The 19,460-nt window shown below is 42.5% G+C and overlaps 1 protein-coding gene across 1 annotated transcript in view; it reads left to right on the top strand.

Annotated features, from left to right (window-relative positions):
* LOC111665930 (thyrotropin-releasing hormone-degrading ectoenzyme) overlaps positions 1 to 19,460 on the top strand; it is a 141,132-nt gene that overhangs the window by 68,454 nt on the left and 53,218 nt on the right. The window contains exon 5 of the mRNA XM_023421057.2: positions 8,966 to 9,120. Within this exon, the coding sequence (XP_023276825.1) occupies positions 8,966 to 9,120 (155 nt within the window). The remainder of the gene's footprint in view (positions 1 to 8,965; positions 9,121 to 19,460) is intronic.

Below are 19,460 nucleotides of genomic sequence, written 5' to 3'. Positions count from 1 at the left end.
TATGAAACACTGAGTGAAGGAAGAGAGAGAAACGTGACAGTGAGCTGAGGTACAAAAATGTTCAAGGAAAAGTGGAAAGTCCTTGATAAAAAAAAAAAAACTAATCGTAGAAAACAACGAAAGGTTCGTTTGTTTTGTTTCTTATTTCTGTGTCTGTGACAACGAGCAACAACAGACAAGACAAGACAATTAAAGACCTTTAACAAGAGAGAGCTCCACAGCAACATCACCATCAACTAATGCAGGTGACACACCCCTCGTATCATACAGAAGGTGTGAGGGATCAGGGATCCTGTACCTCTGTCCTGATGGTAACGACTAATACAACACATCACTGAGGGGCCGGTGCTTCCCCCGCCATCCAGGACTCACAAAAACAATCACATCCACATTGAAGAAGCTTGAACAAGTGAATCTTTGTCACTTTTGGTTGAAAAACAACTAAAACCAACAAACCAGACGTCAGATGAAGATTGTTTCCACCATCTCGGACGGATCTTTACGGCCTGTTTTGCCTTTATTGCGATAGAGGAAGTTAAAGAGAGACAGGAAGGTTGGGGAAAGAGAGAGGGGTTGACGCAGCAAAGGGCCGTGGGTCGGATTCAAACCCTTGGCGACTACGCGCCCTACCAGGTGAGCCCCCCAGGTGAGCCCCCCAGGTTATTGAGTCTTTGAACATGAACCTTATGACTTAGTAAATACACTAGACGACACATTGACAACAAATGATGGACGTCAACCAGCAGCTTCAATCCTCCACCTCAGTTGTCCAGTTGCACTCCTGCGTCTCTTACCAGTTAATTTTCTGTCAATCAGCCAGTCGATCAGTTTCAGTTCGACTTTCACTGTCGTCAGAACAGAACCTTGAGTTGAGGGGAAAGAATATTCCAAAACGTCCACGTGACCTGAAGCAAGACGAACTGACTTTTCCAATATTTGAATGAAATGGTGTAGAAGCGTAAACCTGACGTAACACCTGGTGAACTCTGACCCCCTCCCCCAACAGGTACTGAGCAGTCTCTAGAAAAAGCAGCAGGGATGTTCCCTCCAAAAACCTTTGGTGAAATCTCTACATCAGCTTTTCCAACTTATTGCCCATTTGAAAATCTCTAAAATGTTGGCGGCCTCGTTACACATCCTCAGAGCGTTTTATTTAAGAGTTAACGCTTTCCTTTTAATTCTTCCTGTTGCTAACCAGGTATCCATTTTGATTCTCCAGTTTTCTCCAGACTGTTCTGTACCATAATGATTTCACTTCCTGTTGTACCTTCGCCCGGCCCACCGGTCGGGAACCACTGGTCTAATATTCGTAGCTGTTTGTCTCAACCGCCACCGTTTTCCTTTCCTACACATCAGCATTTGTTGTTTCTTGGTCTCTGGCAAAATGAGATCCAACCTGAACTCTGTCCACACTCATTCATTATCAGCTAAATTAGTCTGGTAACTGCTGAGATACACACACACACACACACACACACACACACACACATCAAATCAGCCAGCACAGCAGCCACTTATGGGCCCAGTCAGTCTGTCGTTCTGATATGGAAGCAATTACAGCCACCATCCAGCAGCAGCAGCATGTTCATCATGATTCAGCCGATTCATAGAGGCTATGGAAAAATATGACACACACGTACACAAACGCCTCCCCTGCACACTGTGTCAGGTTATTATTGTGGTGTTATGTTGCACAATGGAGCCAATTAGTGCTAAAATAGGTGTCTGTGTGTGTGTGCAGTTCCCTGTCTCTGGATTTATGGATTTTCTTTTTTTTTTTTGCTTGGTAATTGCCCATTTGGTTAATGTCAGATGTTGACTCAGATGACTCCTGCAGTGTTTTATTGTTGCATTTAAAAAACAACAACAACAACAACAATGGAGGCAGATTCAGAATACAGCGGTCAGAACTGACTGACTTTTAGTTCCTGATACGTGTCTCACAGCCTCGGTCTGTGATGCAGACGTCCTGCTAACGTTTGTAGCCGAAGCTGAGATACCTGCGTGGTTATTCTCTCCGCTGAAGCTCCTCTAGAGCCATTAGGCAGCGAACAGCAGGCTGAGTAGTACTCCATGTCCCTGCGACCCGGGCTGATCTTTGTATCTAAAATCGGTGCTGTTTAATATTTGGATCAGGAGAACAGCTCTGTAGTGCTTTTTGCACCCGGACTCGGCGGCGCATCGTTTAGCTGCAGAGGCCAAACGAGCAAATGCACGCAGCTATTTTCTATTTTCTGTCTCTGACAAAAAGAAAAAGGGGAAAATGAGCAATAAAAGAGGCTTCAGGCAGAGACCCAACGCAGGTAAAAACACCTCACCAAGCAGAGTGACAACACAGAGTGTGAAGTGTATCTCATTATAGGGTGATATTTCCTGTGTGTGTGTGTGTGTGTGTGTGTGTGTGTGTGTGTGTGTGTGTGTGCGCGGGGACACATGAACCTCCTGAAGGGCTCATTCTGCGGTAAAAGTGAAACGATTCATTTAATTTTAATTTAAATGTCTGTTGAGTGTAATGTCTCCTTTTGCATATTCCACCTTAAACCAAACAGCCCCTCATTTGCATTTCCCCCTTAAGTTAAACCAATTGCGTTCACATTTTCCCCCTCAGCCGGCCAATCAGTTCTGCTGTCTGAGCGTCAGTGGTGTGGATAATGAGCTGTCAGCCAATCACGTCCGGCCTATAGGAGCAAGACGCTGGAACGTGATTGGACGCTGCCTGCGGATGTGGTGTGTCACGGCTTCGGAATTCTGTTGCCATGGTAACTTATATGTTTTAAAAGCTGCCAGTTGTACCCTCTCTCTCTCTCTGTCTCTCTCTCTCTCTCTCTCTCCATGTCTGTCATGCTCCGCCTCCTCTGGGCTGTGATAGGTCAACCCCGGCGTATGTACTCTTTAAAATGAGTTTGAACCAATCAGACGGCTGGAGCTGCTCAGTGAAAGTAAATCGTCATTTTTCTACCATACCAGCATTTTAATGTTGTTTCGGTGGAATCAGTCCGTTCAGTTATATGAATATATATATAATATATGTATTAATGCCATCTGTTCATGTTACAAGATTATATTTGTTATTATGACATTTACATAATATTATATTATAACAACATATCTTGTTCAATCATACAACACGACTGATAAACACATATTGACCAAAGACTAGAGGGAAGTCGCCTCTGTGACGTCACCCACAGGTTTCTGAAGCTCAGAGTGAGCTGCTCTGCGGTTGCCATCTTGGCAACACCTAACTCCGCCCCCTAACTCCCAATTAATCCAATTAATGAGAGGAGGGGCGTGAGTGGAGACTTTGGTGCATGATGCTTTGTGTCAAGCATACGCTCACCCACCTGTCACTCAAAGAGGCCACGCCCTCAATCCTCCATAACTGTAGTCCTTAATAACATGTAAACAGGTGAGTTATATAAACAGGTGTCATGACCTACGATCGTGAGTTCTGGGTAGTTACCGAAAGAATGAGATCGCAGATACAAGCGACCTAAAATTAGTCGAGGTAGTTCAGGCGTCTGATTAGGACGCTTCCTCTGCGCCTTCCTTTAGAGGGTTTCCGGGCTCGCATAACTAGGTGGAGACCTCGGGGTGCGCCCACAACTTGCTGGAGGGATTACATATCCCATCTATCGGGCCGGGGAGCGCCTCAGGACCCCCCAGAAGCAGCTGGAACAACATTGCTAAGGAGAGGGACGTCTGGAATATCCTGCTAGCCTACTGATGGATGGAGGGAGGGATCACAGTCACCATCTACAGTTTGAAAGACTCTGTACAGAGGGAGAGAGTTGTGTGTGTGTGTGTGCGTGTGTGTGTGTGTGTGTGTGTTGAGGCTGTTGGCGACTTGTTGCTGCAGAGGACACGTTGTCTCTGACCCACTAACAGACTCTATAAACCTCTACACTGGTTGATGACTCAGACACTGACACAGACAGAGTTGGTGCTGTCAGCCTGACAGCGTCTGGCTGGATGATGGATCAGGTCTGAACCGTGTGAGCAGCTCCACACTGAAAATATGATGTGATGGATGAAACCTGAGCGGGTGGGGGGTGGGGGGTCGCTGAGGCCGTTTCACACCACGTCTGTTCATAAAACATCAGTCATTTTCCAGCTTCTCGCTCACTGACCCCAGATCTGTGTCGACATGTTTCGGCGCAGCCTCGGCGCTAAATGTAAAAATAACAGCAGAAAATGTATTTATTCACGTCGCTGCTGTTTGTGTTATTTAAATGATGTTTGTCAGACTTGATCATGTTTAATTCATTTTTTTCTTGACACTGAAAAATAAAAAACACACATTCCCTCTGTTTATTTCACCTTGTGACATTTCGGACTTTTTTTATGTGCAGTAACACACACAGTTCACTTCACTCGCCGTCAGTGCGTCAGATTCAGATCAGCTGTGGGGGCGGGGTCGCCCGGTTCGTCTCCTGTGATCACAAAGGCTCCACCTCCACGAGGAGAAGAGGGATGGCGATGTGTGAGGGACGTGGAAAAGCTCGTATTCTAAATTAAATTTAGCCGCACGGTCGTGAAGCTGAAGTCTGTTCTTACGTTCTGGTGCAGACTCGGCAGAAGCTGATGGGTTTTCATTGATCTGCGATTAGTTTGTTTAAACCTTTTTTACATGAGCCATAAATCACTGGGCGAGCGAGGGAGATCAAGTATTCTCTCTCTCTCTCTCTTTCTTTAAGAATGAACAGACAGAAGAAACTAATTAGAACAAATGAGGAACAACTGCACACACACAATAAGAACCGTCTTTGTCAGCCTTTACTGTGTGTGTGTGCGTGTGTGTGTGTGTGCATGTGTGTGTGTGCGTGCGTGTTCGTGTGTGCATGTGTGTGTGTGAGACTTTGTCTTTTCTTTGTTTGTTTGTCGTACTTCATCAGCTGCTAGAAAACTGGGACAAAACTGAGAAACAGTTTCTGAGTGTGTGAGAGAATCTGCAGCAGCTGTGATGTCTCCAGGCCAATACAAACTATCTATCTATCTATCTATCTATCTATCTATCTATCTATCTATCTATCTATCCATCTATCTATCTATCTATCTATCTATCTATCCATCTATCTATCTATCTATCTATCTATCTATCTATCTATCTATCCATCTATCCATCTATCTCAGCAGTGTTTTTGGAGCACGATCAAACGAGTTGTATTTGTCTCTGCTTTCATTTCTTTTCTGAGTCGCCCCAGTTCTGCTGTGAGAGCGGGGGCACCTCTGTAGAAGGAGGGTTAAGTCTGACTGGTGCAGCTCTACCTGTGAGAGCCAGCTGGCAACCGAAGCTCTTCCCCATTATCTCGATAAACTCTGGACAAGGGACACGGTCTGAGTTGGCACGCCGGCGAATAACTGAATGAAAATCCATTCGACTGGATTTTTCCTGGCCAACGACAGTAGCAGCAGTAAACGGATCACAGAACAGAGAGGCAGGTGAATACCTGTTTAGTCCGACCAACAGTCCAGAACCCAAAAGATATTTAATTTGCAATCAAACAAAACTGAACAAGAGGCTTGGATTTAAATGTCCCCACAACAAGATTCGTGGCAGTGGTCTTCACTTTGGTTGGACTTCAAAATTCATCCAACACACTTCGTTAACAGGACCGTTCAGAAGTTTCCAGCCACTTGTTAGACCTTGAAGACCAGAAGAAAGAAGGTCTCGGGTCTTTGAGGAATGTTGTAACTCGGGGAATCAGAGGATTGTTTGGTGGCGTCAGGGTTGTGGTTTGATCCGTACGCTGCGGCTTGAACTTTGAAGTCCAGTGTCCAAAGGGAAAAGTCGAAATCTCTGAGAAATAGAGAGTCAAGAGTCTGTGTGCAAACATCTCCGGGAGCAGCAGCACTACTGAGTTTCGAGTTATTGTGTTCGATCCGATCCTCAGGGTCCGTCAGTCGTCTGACCGGATGGCTCGTGGTGCTAGAGGACTGTCTGAAGGTTAATCTGATCCTCAGGAGGCTCAGACAGAAGCTCCCAGTGTGAAGGGGACTCAGTTTGTTTATGACCGTAAGGCGCCACCGGTGCAGTGACGAATCTGGATCATCAAAACCAGACCTGCTGCAGAGGAGGGATGGGTTTATGTGGTAGAAAACTTTTTGCTGCAAGATGGAAGAGAGTTCTGAGATATATATATATATATATATATATATATATATATATATATAGTGCCAGTCAAAAGTTGTATATATAGGTAAGTATATATTTAAGTATATTGTCTCAGCACTGCTGCAGTCCAGTCCAACAACAGGGTTGATAAAAGTCTGTGTGTGTGCAGTATACACACTGTACTACCACCTAGCGAGAGCAGCGGCGCTAACCCTCAGATGACTGACAGCTGTCAGGGCGCAGTGATGTCATCCGTGAGTCTGACAGAGTCTGACAGAGTCTGACAGTCTGCGACTGACACGGGTCCATGTGGAGAAACTAAATCAAAGTGTAAACACCGAGCCGGAAAGTTCTGCCTGGAGCTTTTTGTAAAGAGGAAAAATGGATTGTGCACTTTGTTTTATTAAAAACTGTGAAATGTCACTTGTTTTTTTTTTTGTTTTTTTTTTAACTTTTATGGCCCTGAGCGCAAAGGTTTTCATGATTTATGATTCAAAGAGATAAAAAGACGAGTTCAGGGCAAAAGGAAAGGTCACGGTGTCGATAAAAACAAAAAGGTTTGTCTGCTGCGACTGCGACTGTGTTCAGTAAATTTCATGGAAACCCAGTTTTAGAGATATCTGATGTTAGAGCTTCATTTATTCTCTTCTTTCTGTTTATTTCCTTTCACTCCTGCTTTTCTTCTCATCTATTTATGATTTATACTCTGAAAATATCAAACCTGCGACAATAGAAACTTGACAAAGGAAAGAAAACCTTGACTGAGTCTAACTGGTTTTCTTCATCCTGGATCTCATTGAATATATTGATCCTGTTACACTTAGAGGGTCGCTGCAGCTGAAATGCCAAAGTTAATGACTTTGAATTTAAATGAGGAGTGGAAGGAAACATTTCTTCTAACTCCAGGTTTTCTGTTATTACCTGAAAGCTTATTTCCATCTCTTCACCTCCTCTCTTTCTCCTCCTCTTCAATCGGGTGTCTTCTCTGATAAGAAACCCATTTCCTGCTAGTTTTATTTTTATTTTCACTTTTCACGTCCAACAGCTCCGTTTCTGCATTAACCCTTTATCTACGTTTAACTCTGTTTTTGGTCTCCACCACTTCCTGAGGGGAAGTATCCGTCTCTTGAGCGGCTCTCGGTCTGCATCAGTCCGCTGTTTGCCGCTCGGCTTCTTCAGGTCGTGATCGGTGGAAACACTGAGACTGAACCAGACAGGAAATGTGCTGCCGAACCAAAACTAGGAGCTAAAAGAAGCTAAAAAAGCTTGTTGGAGTTGCAGAGTCGGAGACAGTGGACGTGTCAGTGTGAGCAACATTTCATACAGGATTCATTTATGAATTACTGATATTGATCAAAATAAAAAAATATAAATAAATAAATATAAAAAAATGTACCTAGAGTCTTCTTTAACCTTTAGCTTTTGATTGAGGCTTTTTCCCTTCAAACATTGATTGCACACCTTCTCAAAAATCAGTCAAAACAGTAATGAAACCTGTGCTTAACAGTCACTCCATCCAAACACCCCCCCCCCATCAGAGGGAGCTGCACTGGGGCTGTTGCCTCGGGCGCTGGTGAGATGAGGAAATACAATCCAGAGAGACCAGTGAGACTAACAGATCCATACATTTCAGGGGCTTATCAGATGCCAGACAACCTGATAGGTCTTCATGACTGACTTCACTCTGCCAGAGAAATGCATGCTGGTTAAAAAGAGGCCATGTAGCAGCATGACATGACCTGATTAACTTCCAGACTGACATTTTCAGCTCAGTCGAACTGAAAATCTCTGCCTGTGATGGAAGCTGGTCAACAGCTTGTTTAAAATACCCCTCACATATCTGACGGAGCGAGCGCTCTGCTGCGAGAGCGTTGGGCTTCTTGTTTGTTAAAAACCAGAGAGAGGAATTATTTCTTTTCTCCAGGCTCACAACAACTTCTATAACTTTATAAAATCGTCACGGTAACAGTTATTTTATGAGTGCAGGGTTAATTCACACAGTGGGATGTGAAGTGGGCCGACAAATCATTTGCAAAACAGTAAAAAGATATAAAGACATAAGATATAAATAATGTTTTAGAATTCATAATAACTCCTTTCACTGTGTTTTTCTCATATTAAAGCCTTTCTCTGTGAAAAGCCAACGACAGGAACTTCTGTGTTGTCGCTGGCTGGACCGCATCATGGACTCGTTTGCTGTCTCAGTTTGGTCTCACGCTACAGGATTACGAAACCGGACAATCAAAATACGTGGCTGGTTTCCCAGCAACACTCACTGCAGACGATAAACTCGTTGCACGAGACTGTTTTCTTGTTCTAAGAAGGATGTGCAGAACGTGCACATCACCGCTCGTCACGATGACATTTCTCTGACATTTCGATGAATCCACTTTTTCTGGACTCAGTGTCCGGTGATGTAACTCTGTGACTTTTTGATTACCTCTCCCGCTCTCTGATAAATCTCTACTGAAGGTGTCCTCCTCCTTCACCTCCTCTCTCCTCCTCCTCTCTTATTCGCTTCCTCTGCTCAAAGGAATCCTTCTCTTTCTCCTTCTTTTCATCTTCCCTCGTCTCTCCGTCTGTCATACGGATATATGTAGAGTTATCTCTAAAAAACTTCATACATCCATGTTCTGGGGATAAAAGGATTCTTTGGCAGGTTGTTAAAATGACTCATGAGTTTAATTTTAACCCAAAATGGGCTCTGCAGTCATTCTGTCAGAGCCTCCGTCGCCTTTTATTTAAATGGTGGAATCTCGCTGGATGGAGCCGACTGGGAATTTATTAATGGATCCAGCTTGTGGTAAAAAATAAAAAAGTCATAATGTCTTGTTGTGTGTGGGTTTCCAGACTTGTTGGCGGTGCCCAAACATCCCTACGCCGCCATGGAGAACTGGGGGCTGAGCGTCTTCGTGGAGCAGAAGATCCTGTTGGACGCCGAGGTGTCGTCCTCGTCCTATCAGATGGAGCTCACCATGGTGGTCGTCCACGAGATCTGCCACCAGGTAGGAGCTTTCACTTCCTGAACGCTACAGAGCTTCATGTCCAACAGAGGCTGAAATGATGTTACAGGCAAAAACCTTTTGTTTTTCTTATTTTTAAGGTTCATTGTTCAAGTTTGACAAAAACACAAGGTCTATTTACATTCACTATCCACCGTTCGACTTTTCATTTTCATTTTAGTGAAGAAATTTTTCCAAAAAAACAGCAAAATATGTGAAATACAGTAAAATCGGGGCATTTGTTTTGTTTCTATGAGCAAACGTGAAAAACTTTGTGAGTTCCTGTGGACAGACACAGAAAGTGACATTTAATCCTGATGGACAAAAGGTCAGGAGTTAGTAAGATAAGCGAAGTACTCAGCCTCTGGATCAGCCTGAATATCCACAATGCACTGCACCAAAGTCTTGGACTGACAAACAAAAATAAAAACATCCACTGAGGGCAAAAACCATTTTTGTCAATATGTAATTTACTGCAGCGCCGCGTCGCTCAGTCCAAACCACAGCAGGAGACGGGCTGTGGTGACGTCGTCTTCACCATCATCACCGTGAGCTTCTCCTGTGTCGCTCGGTCAGGAGGCAGAATCATCCGGAGGTTTCCTCCTCCCCACAACAAACACACCCGTCGATTCGAGCTGGTAAAATCCCTGAATAAAAGCGTTTCACGGTGTTTCTCCGGCTCAGGTCGGCAGACACAGGACGTCTCTGAGGCGCCGATGACATTTACTCAGCTTGTTTCTCTGTTTCTTCAGATCCAGACATCCCACGACTAAAATCCTTCATCTGGTTGAAACATATAGTTAAAAAAGATCTAAAAAAGTGGCTTAAAACTTGATTGAAAATCGGATTTTAATGAATGACACAGGCTCAAAGGAGATATGATGTCGTTGGTAGGTCACAGCTCAACAACATGTAATAACAGTAACAGTCATTTCAGTGCAGAAAGATTGTGCACGATACGTTTAAGACGTGTCCTGTGTAGATGTAGAAGCTGCTTTGTTCAGATGATCCTCTTCACTCCATCTGTCTTCACTCGTTAGCTCGTTAGCTCGTTAGCTCGTTAGCTCGTTAGCTTGGCCATGGAGGGGGGGGGGGTTCAGAAACGTCGGAGCAGGTTTCCAGTTGAGCCATAGGCCGAGAACAAGTGATTCGTTTTAAAACAATTACAAGATGTTTTTGAACATTTTCAACATTTTCCTCTGAACTTCTGAACTTCACACGTTGCAGCAGCTCGTGTCTCACTGTGTTTTTCAATGCGGATCCAGACGGCACTTTAAAGACTTTTACTATCAAAATAACTAATTCAATGGATCCTGCAGCAACAGTGTTTGTTCCCCTCTCTGAGTTCTCTCCTGTAGTTTCTGTTCTTCACATCTTACTTGTGGATGCGAAGCTGTTCAGGTCTGAGCTCTCGAGTCTTGCACGTCGCTCCCCGTCACGAACATGCGTCGAAACAGCAGCGCGGCGCTTTAAATCATGTTTATGAGGAAGAAACGAGGCTTTAGAGAAAACAAACCGCCGGCTGCATTTGTTTTTTATGTTGTCTGGCGAAGACTAACAAAAAAAAAAAACCTGATGCTGAACCTGCTGCTGTGAAACGACTGCTGGTCCTTCACATGAGGCCGCGAGTTACTTTGACTTTAAACAAGAAAAACAAAAGTTAATGGTAAAAACCTGACATGTGACCCAGGGTGGAGAAACACAACAGAATTTTCCAGTTGCAAATGATTCGGTTGTAAACAGACAGAACGTGACACAAGTCACAACAGCTTCAGCTGCAACACTAATGAGCTCAGTGTGTGTGTGTGTGTGTGTGTGTGTGTGTGTGTGTGTGTGTGTGTGTGCGTGTCACACAGTTCCTCCGGCAACAACAGCAGCAGAGGAGATGATCCTGTTTTTACAGTACGACATTTAATACGTGACAAGCAGACAAACACGGTGAAGCAGAAGAAAATTTAAAGGTTTCCGTCAGTACAGAGGAAGAGAGAGGCAGCGCGAGCGGGCGGGCGAGCGAGCTTAAACAATAAAGACAGATGAGAAGGAGAGAGAGCGAGAGAGAAGAGAGAGGGCGTAGGAGACGCAGAGACAAAGAGGTGAAGAAACAAAGTGAAGGAGAGACAGAACGGAGACGACATGTGTTAAAGGAGAATAAGAGACACAAGAAGATGAACAAAGACAGAACGAGAGCAGAGCACTGTAAAAAACATTCACAAACCTGACTCCATCGTTTAAAACCTACAGCTCTGTTTGTGCCGGAGCTCCACTCTTCTTCTGCAGTCATGTTGTGCACACGGCCGGTCAATGACCACGACACACTGAGCCGCTTCAAACATCTGCTCCATGTTCACAGGGTCAGTTCCCACAGATCTGGAGGACGTTGTCCCAGTTAGCTCAGGTAACAACACTGTTAAACTTACCTGAAACCTGAGCGTCTAAAATACTATTTTAGCTTCTTTAGCTGTTAGCAGCTTTTATTTAACCTCCTCTGTCGGAGTGTGAAACGCTCATAACTGACAGTCGATGGTTCAGACGAGTCTGTTGAACCGACAGTTAGCGAACAGTTAGCACGCTTGTTAGCCTGGAGATCTTTTTTTCCCTCTTCAATTATCTTGAGAACAAGAGCTATGGTGATTGTTTATTTTATATTTAATATTTTATTTTATAGCCTGTTTTATTTTCTGATTATTTATTTTCTATTTTCTATAATTAGTATTGAGTGATTAGGATAAGAGAACTGTTACACCGTCATCAGGTGTGTGGAGTTTTATTTCTTGTTTCCACAGTGTTGAAAAATGTTTAGAAACTAATGTCCCACTCACTCCGGATAATTGAGGAACTACTTTCTATTTAAGACACATTCCCCCTGAAAACTGTTCACAGTGAGGATGATAGATAACCAATAATTACCGGGGGTGTTTCCATTAATAAACCTGATGTAAGTAGAGGCAGATATCTTCAGCATGAAGCTAAATCTGTCTGTGTGGGTAGACGCCACTAGAGGTGAATGAGAATATGTCTTTTTTTAGTAATTCGGGTGAAGTGGCCCTTTAAAAGCTCACCCCCGGCTGAAGTGGCTTCGTGCTACACGGGATCATTTTGATGATGAAAATGAAAGGCTGCAGTGTAAATATTGCAGTGCCTTTGGCTGCCTGAAGAATGTGTCGTTTTCATTTAATTTCCTTCAGGATGTGGCCTCAGACCCACATTTCTCTCTGCTGAGTCTGGATGAATGTTACCTTCAGGCTACTGCTGGTGTGGAGCGAGAAACAGACTGAATAACAATGTTAAGCATTAGAGTGCGATGCTCTACAGTATATTAAGTCATAGATATTATTGCACATGTCATAAAAATGTGGTAATGGTGTTTTTTCATCTGGTTTTGACTCTTGTTTTTGTCTTTTTGTGCATATTTCCTCATCGCCTTTGTTTAAATTAGAGAGAGAAGAAGAAAGAGAAATGATAAAGTAATGTTTTGTCTGCAGCTTTGCACTTCATTTCATCCTGAAGCCATTTATCTCACACACACACACACACACACACACACACACACACACATTCACAAAGTGAGAGACTAAGTTGTTTGAAGCTTTCAATAATCAGCGAGTTCAGTTGTAAGGAGTTTAACGGGAAAACAGAAACAGACTTTTGTTCTGAATCCTGTTTGCAGAACTGGGTTAGCTGCACACGAGTCTGTTTGTGTCGGCTTGTGTGTTCATCAACAATCTGTCACACACTTTCAGAGGTTGAAGGAGTTCTGATGAAATTTAATTATAATTAGTTATAATTTGCCAGTTGCCAAGACATGATGTTTACATGGACACAAGATCCACGTCCTTTGTGTTTTAACGAGGCGACGAGGAAACCGAACGCAATTAAATGAAGTACTGTCACATTTGATGAACTGCTGATTATAAGATCCCACGGCCGCACTAGTACTTTGAGGTAGATGCTAATGTCAACATGCTATTATGCTAACAATGACAATGTTGACAGTTTGGCAGGTATAATATTTACCATGTTCATGATCATGTTAGCATACAAACTTTTACCAGTTAGCACAAAACTTCTTTCATCTTTCATCTTTTTTTTTACGCTTAATGAAAAGTTAACAGATCAATCAAAGTGATTATGGTTCAACATGAAGGGAACATGGATGACTGAACAGAACTTCATAGCAATCATAGGCAGTGGGAGCAGTTGTCAGTCAAAACCACGAACGTGAACTTCATGGTAACACCAAAGGAAAGAGTCAAAGGATTATCAAAATCAGTCGGCTTCATCCTCTGGAGACAATGAAAGTCTGTTTTTAAAGATTCACTGGATAATTGAAAACACTGCTCTGCTGCTGGTGCTTCATGAAAACCTTACAGTTCAGCCTGAAAGGGAACGTGAATGACTGAACCAGCGCTGGTGGCGCTATAGGAAAAGTCTAAGAAGCACTAAAGTTATTAGGATTCATCCCCTGGGGGACCATGAACGTCTAAACATCTCCAGGCACGAAAGCGGTCGTCCATAGAGAAACTAGTTAACTGCCATCAAAATCATGACCAGGTTAAGTTAGGTGAAGACGTGACGCCTCGGGGGATTGTAAATCGTTGTCCTCACATGCATGGGAATACAGATTTGTGTGTGTGTGTGTGTTCGAGAATATATTGTCACCATCTGTGAGATTAGCTTCCTCAGCTGCCGTCACGATTTTTATGTCGACATCCATCAGACGCAACAGGATGATGACGTGAATGAAATCTTAAACAAGAATATCAAACTCTTACTCTGAACTCCTCATTCTGGTTTTAACTTGTTAAACTGAATCTGACAGATTTCTGTTACTGTCTCGCAGACGTGCAGATTGCTAGTCTGGAATCATTAGACTCATAATACATCGTAATTCCAACAGCAGACTGGTGATAGAAAATTAAAGTGATGTTGATGTCTTGTTGGATATATGCTGCTGTTGCTGACGGGTTCAGAGTGCGTATACTGTACACTGCTGCTGCTGCTGCTGCTGGTGTCGGTGTTGTTGTTGCTCTCAGGTGAACAGATGGAGGAAATGTGGACTGAAATGCGAGAAGACAGGCTGCTGTCCTCCGTCAGCTCAGGCAAACACAGATTGCAGTTATACAGCAGATCAGTTCAGACACTGAGGTGAACACAGATGCAGTACCGTCGACGGCCACTTGATGCTGGCACACAACACAATTCAGCCTAATATCTCTGTATCTAATGCATGTTTTGGTGGCTATTTTGAAACATATTGTTCCATTAATAAGATATTAAGGATTATGGAGGGATATATTCTGGTTTATGTGGGTCTTTCATTAGCAGGTCCTCCACAGATAAATCCTCAACGAGAATGTCATCGAGCTTAAAGCCAAATATGTGTAATCATCAGCTCTTTATATGTGGTAATAATGTAAACAGGTGATGTTGCAAGACATGAGCAAGTGATGTATCCAGGTATATGAATAATGAACACACAGGTCACATGGTTTGATGTGGTCATGTATGTCCAAGTGATGTGTGCGAGGTACAGGTGACATATCCAGGTGTGTTCAGGTGATATAGGCAGAGAGATAATGCACTCAATTATCGGCAGCAAAGTCAGGAGTTAAAGATGGAGACTGCACCAGCAAGTTTATTCTTAACAGCAACGTTTCAACAGGTGTCTTCATCAGACTCGTCCAGCAGGAACCTGGTTCATGTGGATGAAAACCACCTGACAGTTGAATGATTGATTGGATTGAAACGGTTCTTCTGTTGAATTAAATCTGTTCGGCGTTGTCAGGACAGTGCGTAGACCTTTTATAGAGTCAACTAAACATCAAACTGTGATCTGCTGTTCGTTGACCGTTTCCTACTGACAGTTAACGTTTCTTTTAACAACGATTGTTCCCAAACCGTAACCGAGTGGTTATTATTATAACCATGATGACAATGGACCCGAACGTTAACAAAGTGATTACCCTGACCAATACGATCAATAACAGTTTTATTTTTAAAAGACAGTGTCATCTGCGTCACGATTAGCATAATGTGTTTCTGGAGGGAACGGACCATCAACGTATTTCGTTATTTCATTTGCAATAACTTGTGCGATCGGGTGTGTAAGTGACGTGAGCAGGTGTGTGTAGCTGATTTGTGGCCAGGTAAGGTCAAGTGTTTTATGGCAGGTGAGACACATGTTATGTGTAGGTCAAATATAGTTTATGCGTAGAAGTCCAGATGTGTCACAGATGTTTGTAGGTTATACGGAGGAGATATATACAGGTGGATTAACTGATGTGACACGCAGAACATATGTTGTTATATGTTCAGGTAAAGTACAAAGGTGTGTGTCCGGATGTGACCACTGTCTTAGATGTGTACGCAGTAGGACTGACAGTAAAATAAACACACACACACACACACACACTTAGGGTTGTTTGTTCGGAGATCTTTTCAGTTTATTTCTATCATCTGTCTGTTAATTAAAACAGACAAAGAAAAACACTGGTACAAGATTCAGGAAAACAAATTTAAATTCATCTGTTGATCTCTCTCTCTCTCTCTCTCTCTCTCTCTCTCTCTCTCTCTCTTTCACACACACACACACACACACACACACACACTACACACTAATTCAACCATATGCATAAGGAAATAGCACAGTGTGTTTTCTGGCGGGCTGACAGCAGAGTCAGGGGTGTTCAACACACACACATTTCTATCACTGCACTTGTGAGGATTCCCTGTGGACATACTCCATTCCCTTCACTTAGATCTTAACCTTAACCAGGGTAAGACCACAGCTGCTGATCTAACCTTCACCAAAACCCCTTCTATCTTTAACCCTGAAACCCTCCAGAGTTTTCAGTCTGTAAAACATCAGCAGTATTGACTCAGCCCTGCTGGAGACTTACCAATTAATTCAGATTAGATGAGTAACATCATCATCTAGATGATGAGACTCATCTGCCTCTCCAAAATAAAAGTCCACTTCTTAGTATCTGAGACCTGTATGAGAACAGGTTCAAATTATAATCAGTGTTGAGTCAAACACAGTGGCTAACAAAGTATAAAACCCAAAAGTTTTTAAACTCAGGCGATAATTGATGATTATCCACTGTGGATAAAAGCCAGGCTAAAAAGATCTGTCTTGAGGTTTCTTCTATAAATGTCAACAGAGGTGGAGTTCAGTTCCTCAGGTCAGAGGATCTGAGGAACTGAACTCCACAGGGAGAGAGAGGCTGGTGCCAGGACCAGTCATTTAAAAACTATAAGAGAATCTAAAGACTGACGGGCAACCGATGCCTTTAAAATAGGTGCTATGTCTGCTCTTGGTCCGGTCTTTGTCAGCACTCAGGCTGATGAGTTTTGGACAAGTTATAGGCGACTAACAGCTTTTTTAGATCGATCAAATAACAGAGGTTTGCAGTAGTCAAGAGGTTGTAAACGCATGCTTTCGTTTTTCTAAAACTAAGGTCAGAATGCAACATAACCCCCAAGGTTTTACAAGGTCTGTCTTGTCTTGATTCAGCTGCGAGAAGTTCTGTGACCCATTTATGTTGTTTGAACTAACCAATCAACCCTGAGTTTGAAACTCGATCTTCTGACTTCAATGTGTTCAAGTGCTTTTAAGTCCGAATGTGGAAACAACACGGACGCTACAAGGAAGATGTGCTGCTCAGAGCATTTGAACAACAGAGCTGTTTCCAACCTAATACTAAATTAAAATATGTGAATTTGCACCATGAATAAAAAGTTTCTCACCATCAAGCAAACACTTACTTTCGTTCGTCGTGTTTCAGCGTTTATGACGTCAACAACTTGGCAAGTTGCGTACCGAAACTTCAGCCAACTTTCCGAGTTGTTCTGACTTAGGGGGGGTTGTTGTTTACATGAATTTTTCAAATCGGAAACTAATATTACAGATTATTCTGACACATGAATGCAGAGTAGTAGAAATGTATAGCTGGGTGTCATCTGCATAAGTATGAAACTGAATGTTTTGTTTCTTATTACACTGACAAGTGGTAGCATGTAAATTTTAGAAAGGACTGGACCTAAAATCGAACATTGCAGTACTTTAGTTTATGACTGGTGAGATCACCCGAAGGAAGTGAACCTTTTCGAGTCTGTATTCCATGGTTAAAGGTATCAAAGGCGGCACTGAGATCGGACTAAAATCGTATTTGAGTCATTATAGATTCGTATGTCGTTCACCACTTTAACCAGTGCTAAAACCTGACTGATAAGTCTCAAAGATATTGTTTGTTATGAAAGTATTTACTTGTTCCAAAACTGCTTTTTTCTAAGATCTTACCCAGGAAAGCGAGGTCTGAAAGTCTTTAAAGTATCAGGGAAAGAGAAAAGTTAACAATACTTAATAATTCCTGTGAAAGGCAAGTAGTCAAGTGTTCACGTAGAAGGTTTAAACTCAGAGACCACTTCACTAACTACAATACAGGACTTTTAAGGCGTCCTGGAAACAATGCCTCAAACCTTCAATGTCAGCACTTCACTTTCCAACTGTCATGTCTTTATATTTTCATACTGTACAATAGAGAGAACCCAGCACTGGTACATTTCTGTACCTCTTTACTTTCTCTTCACTGTAACAAAAGCATTTAGCAGTGACAGCTTTCATGCTTCATGCTTCTGTCTCATCTTAACAAACCTGCTACTCTGAAAAATGAGCAGCCCGACTTCATAATGCAGAAATTTCCTCTTTTTTTTTTTTTTTTCATGCAGATTCGAATGTGGTTCATGATGCCAAGTAGTTTAAGAACATAAAAAGCTTTATTATGAAAATAAGAAATTTAATTCAAAATGTGTCACAGCTGCTTATGGACGAGTAGCAGTATGTGTGGTGCAACAAAATGCTGGAAAATGCTACACACAGGCCTGTCTTAAAATATACACTTGGTCCTCACAAGAACAGAAATGCAGCACACACACATTGTTGTGTGTGTGTTGAAGCTGTCACGGTGTATATTTTCCTCCGCAGTGTTTTCGTTCAAAGTAGATAATTTATTACTGCAGACCATGTTTGCATAGAGTTCATTAGAATACAAGGAGCCATAAATCATCTCATTTCTCCCTCTCTCTCTACCTGTCTCACTTTTTGTTTCCCCTCTTTGCTTTACCCTCTCTCTCTCTCTCTATTGTTTTTATTCTATATTTTTATATTTGACTCACGTTAACGCTCAGATTTCCTCCTCCATCAGTTCAGTCTGGAGTCACAGATTTATTTCTTCCATCTGCAGCTGTTTCCCTGCGTTGGCCTTCCTCCTCCTGACAGTCACTTCTGATGTTGTTGATCTGGGAAGTTTTAAAAAAAAAAAAAAGTTTTTAAAGAGTCTAGAAACTTGTTTTTTATTGTCGTTGTTTATTGTTGCAGGTTCTTTTTTTTTTTTTATTATTCATTTCGCAAAATGGGAATGGGGTCAAGGTTGTGTCTTGGAGTTCGTAAGCATCCATTGATTTCATGAGAAAAAAGCTAGAGCTTTACAAATTCCTGAAAATAATAACTTCCTATAAGTAATGAGTAGTTCTTGACCTATTGCGCCAACCGACAGACGTGTAAACACAGGAGCAGGACTGAAAACAAAACCTCTTTGTTGTTGTAGAAAAGCAAGTTGTGTGGAAACCTAAGGAGTGAAAAGATGTTGTACATCGTTTGTCAACACAACATTGCAGCAATATGATGCTACAGCTGAGAACTGATGTGATGGTTGCACCATTCCAATTATTTTATTTATAAGGGACAATGTACAATATTAAACATAAACCTTTATACCTTAGATAAATGTTTAACTCCAGAAGGGCCACAGTGTAGGATTTGTAGAAATGGAGTGTATTATTCATAATTATGTTTTCATTATTGTAAAATCACCTGAAACTTAAGAATACATAGGGAGGTGCCGCCATGTTTTTACAGTAGCCCAGAGTGGACACACCAAACACTGGGTCTGGAGACTTACCTGAAGGCCACCACAGCTTCACCTGCAAACTTGGAAAGGGAGGGGGAAGGGTGTTCAATCTGCAATTTCACCAGTAGATGCCACTAAATCCTCCACACTGGCCCTTTAAAAGCTAAAACCTAAAGTAACATTTGTGAAACTTTTTTTTTCTGACTTCTGAGGGAAATATTCTCTTTATGAAGCTGGACACAAACATCTACCTGCGGCCTCCTCTGCTCTTTCACCACTGAAGGACAGGAGTGTTTAATCAATAGTAATGTGTGAGAAGAATACAGTTATATTTAGCTGTGTGTGTGTGTGTGTGTGTGTGTGTGTTGTGCTGCCTCCTGCCTCATGTCCGAAGCTAATTAACAGACCATAAACAAACATCTAACACCCTGA

Source organism: Seriola lalandi, unplaced genomic scaffold (assembly GCF_002814215.2).
Source record: "Seriola lalandi dorsalis isolate HSWRI2012SDOR001 ecotype SW California unplaced genomic scaffold, Sedor1 jcf7180002054661, whole genome shotgun sequence".
NCBI classification, from domain to species: Eukaryota; Metazoa; Chordata; class Actinopteri; order Carangiformes; family Carangidae; genus Seriola; species Seriola lalandi.
The sequence above is the reverse complement of the archived record's forward strand: the minus strand, read 5'-3'. Positions and strand labels throughout refer to the sequence as shown.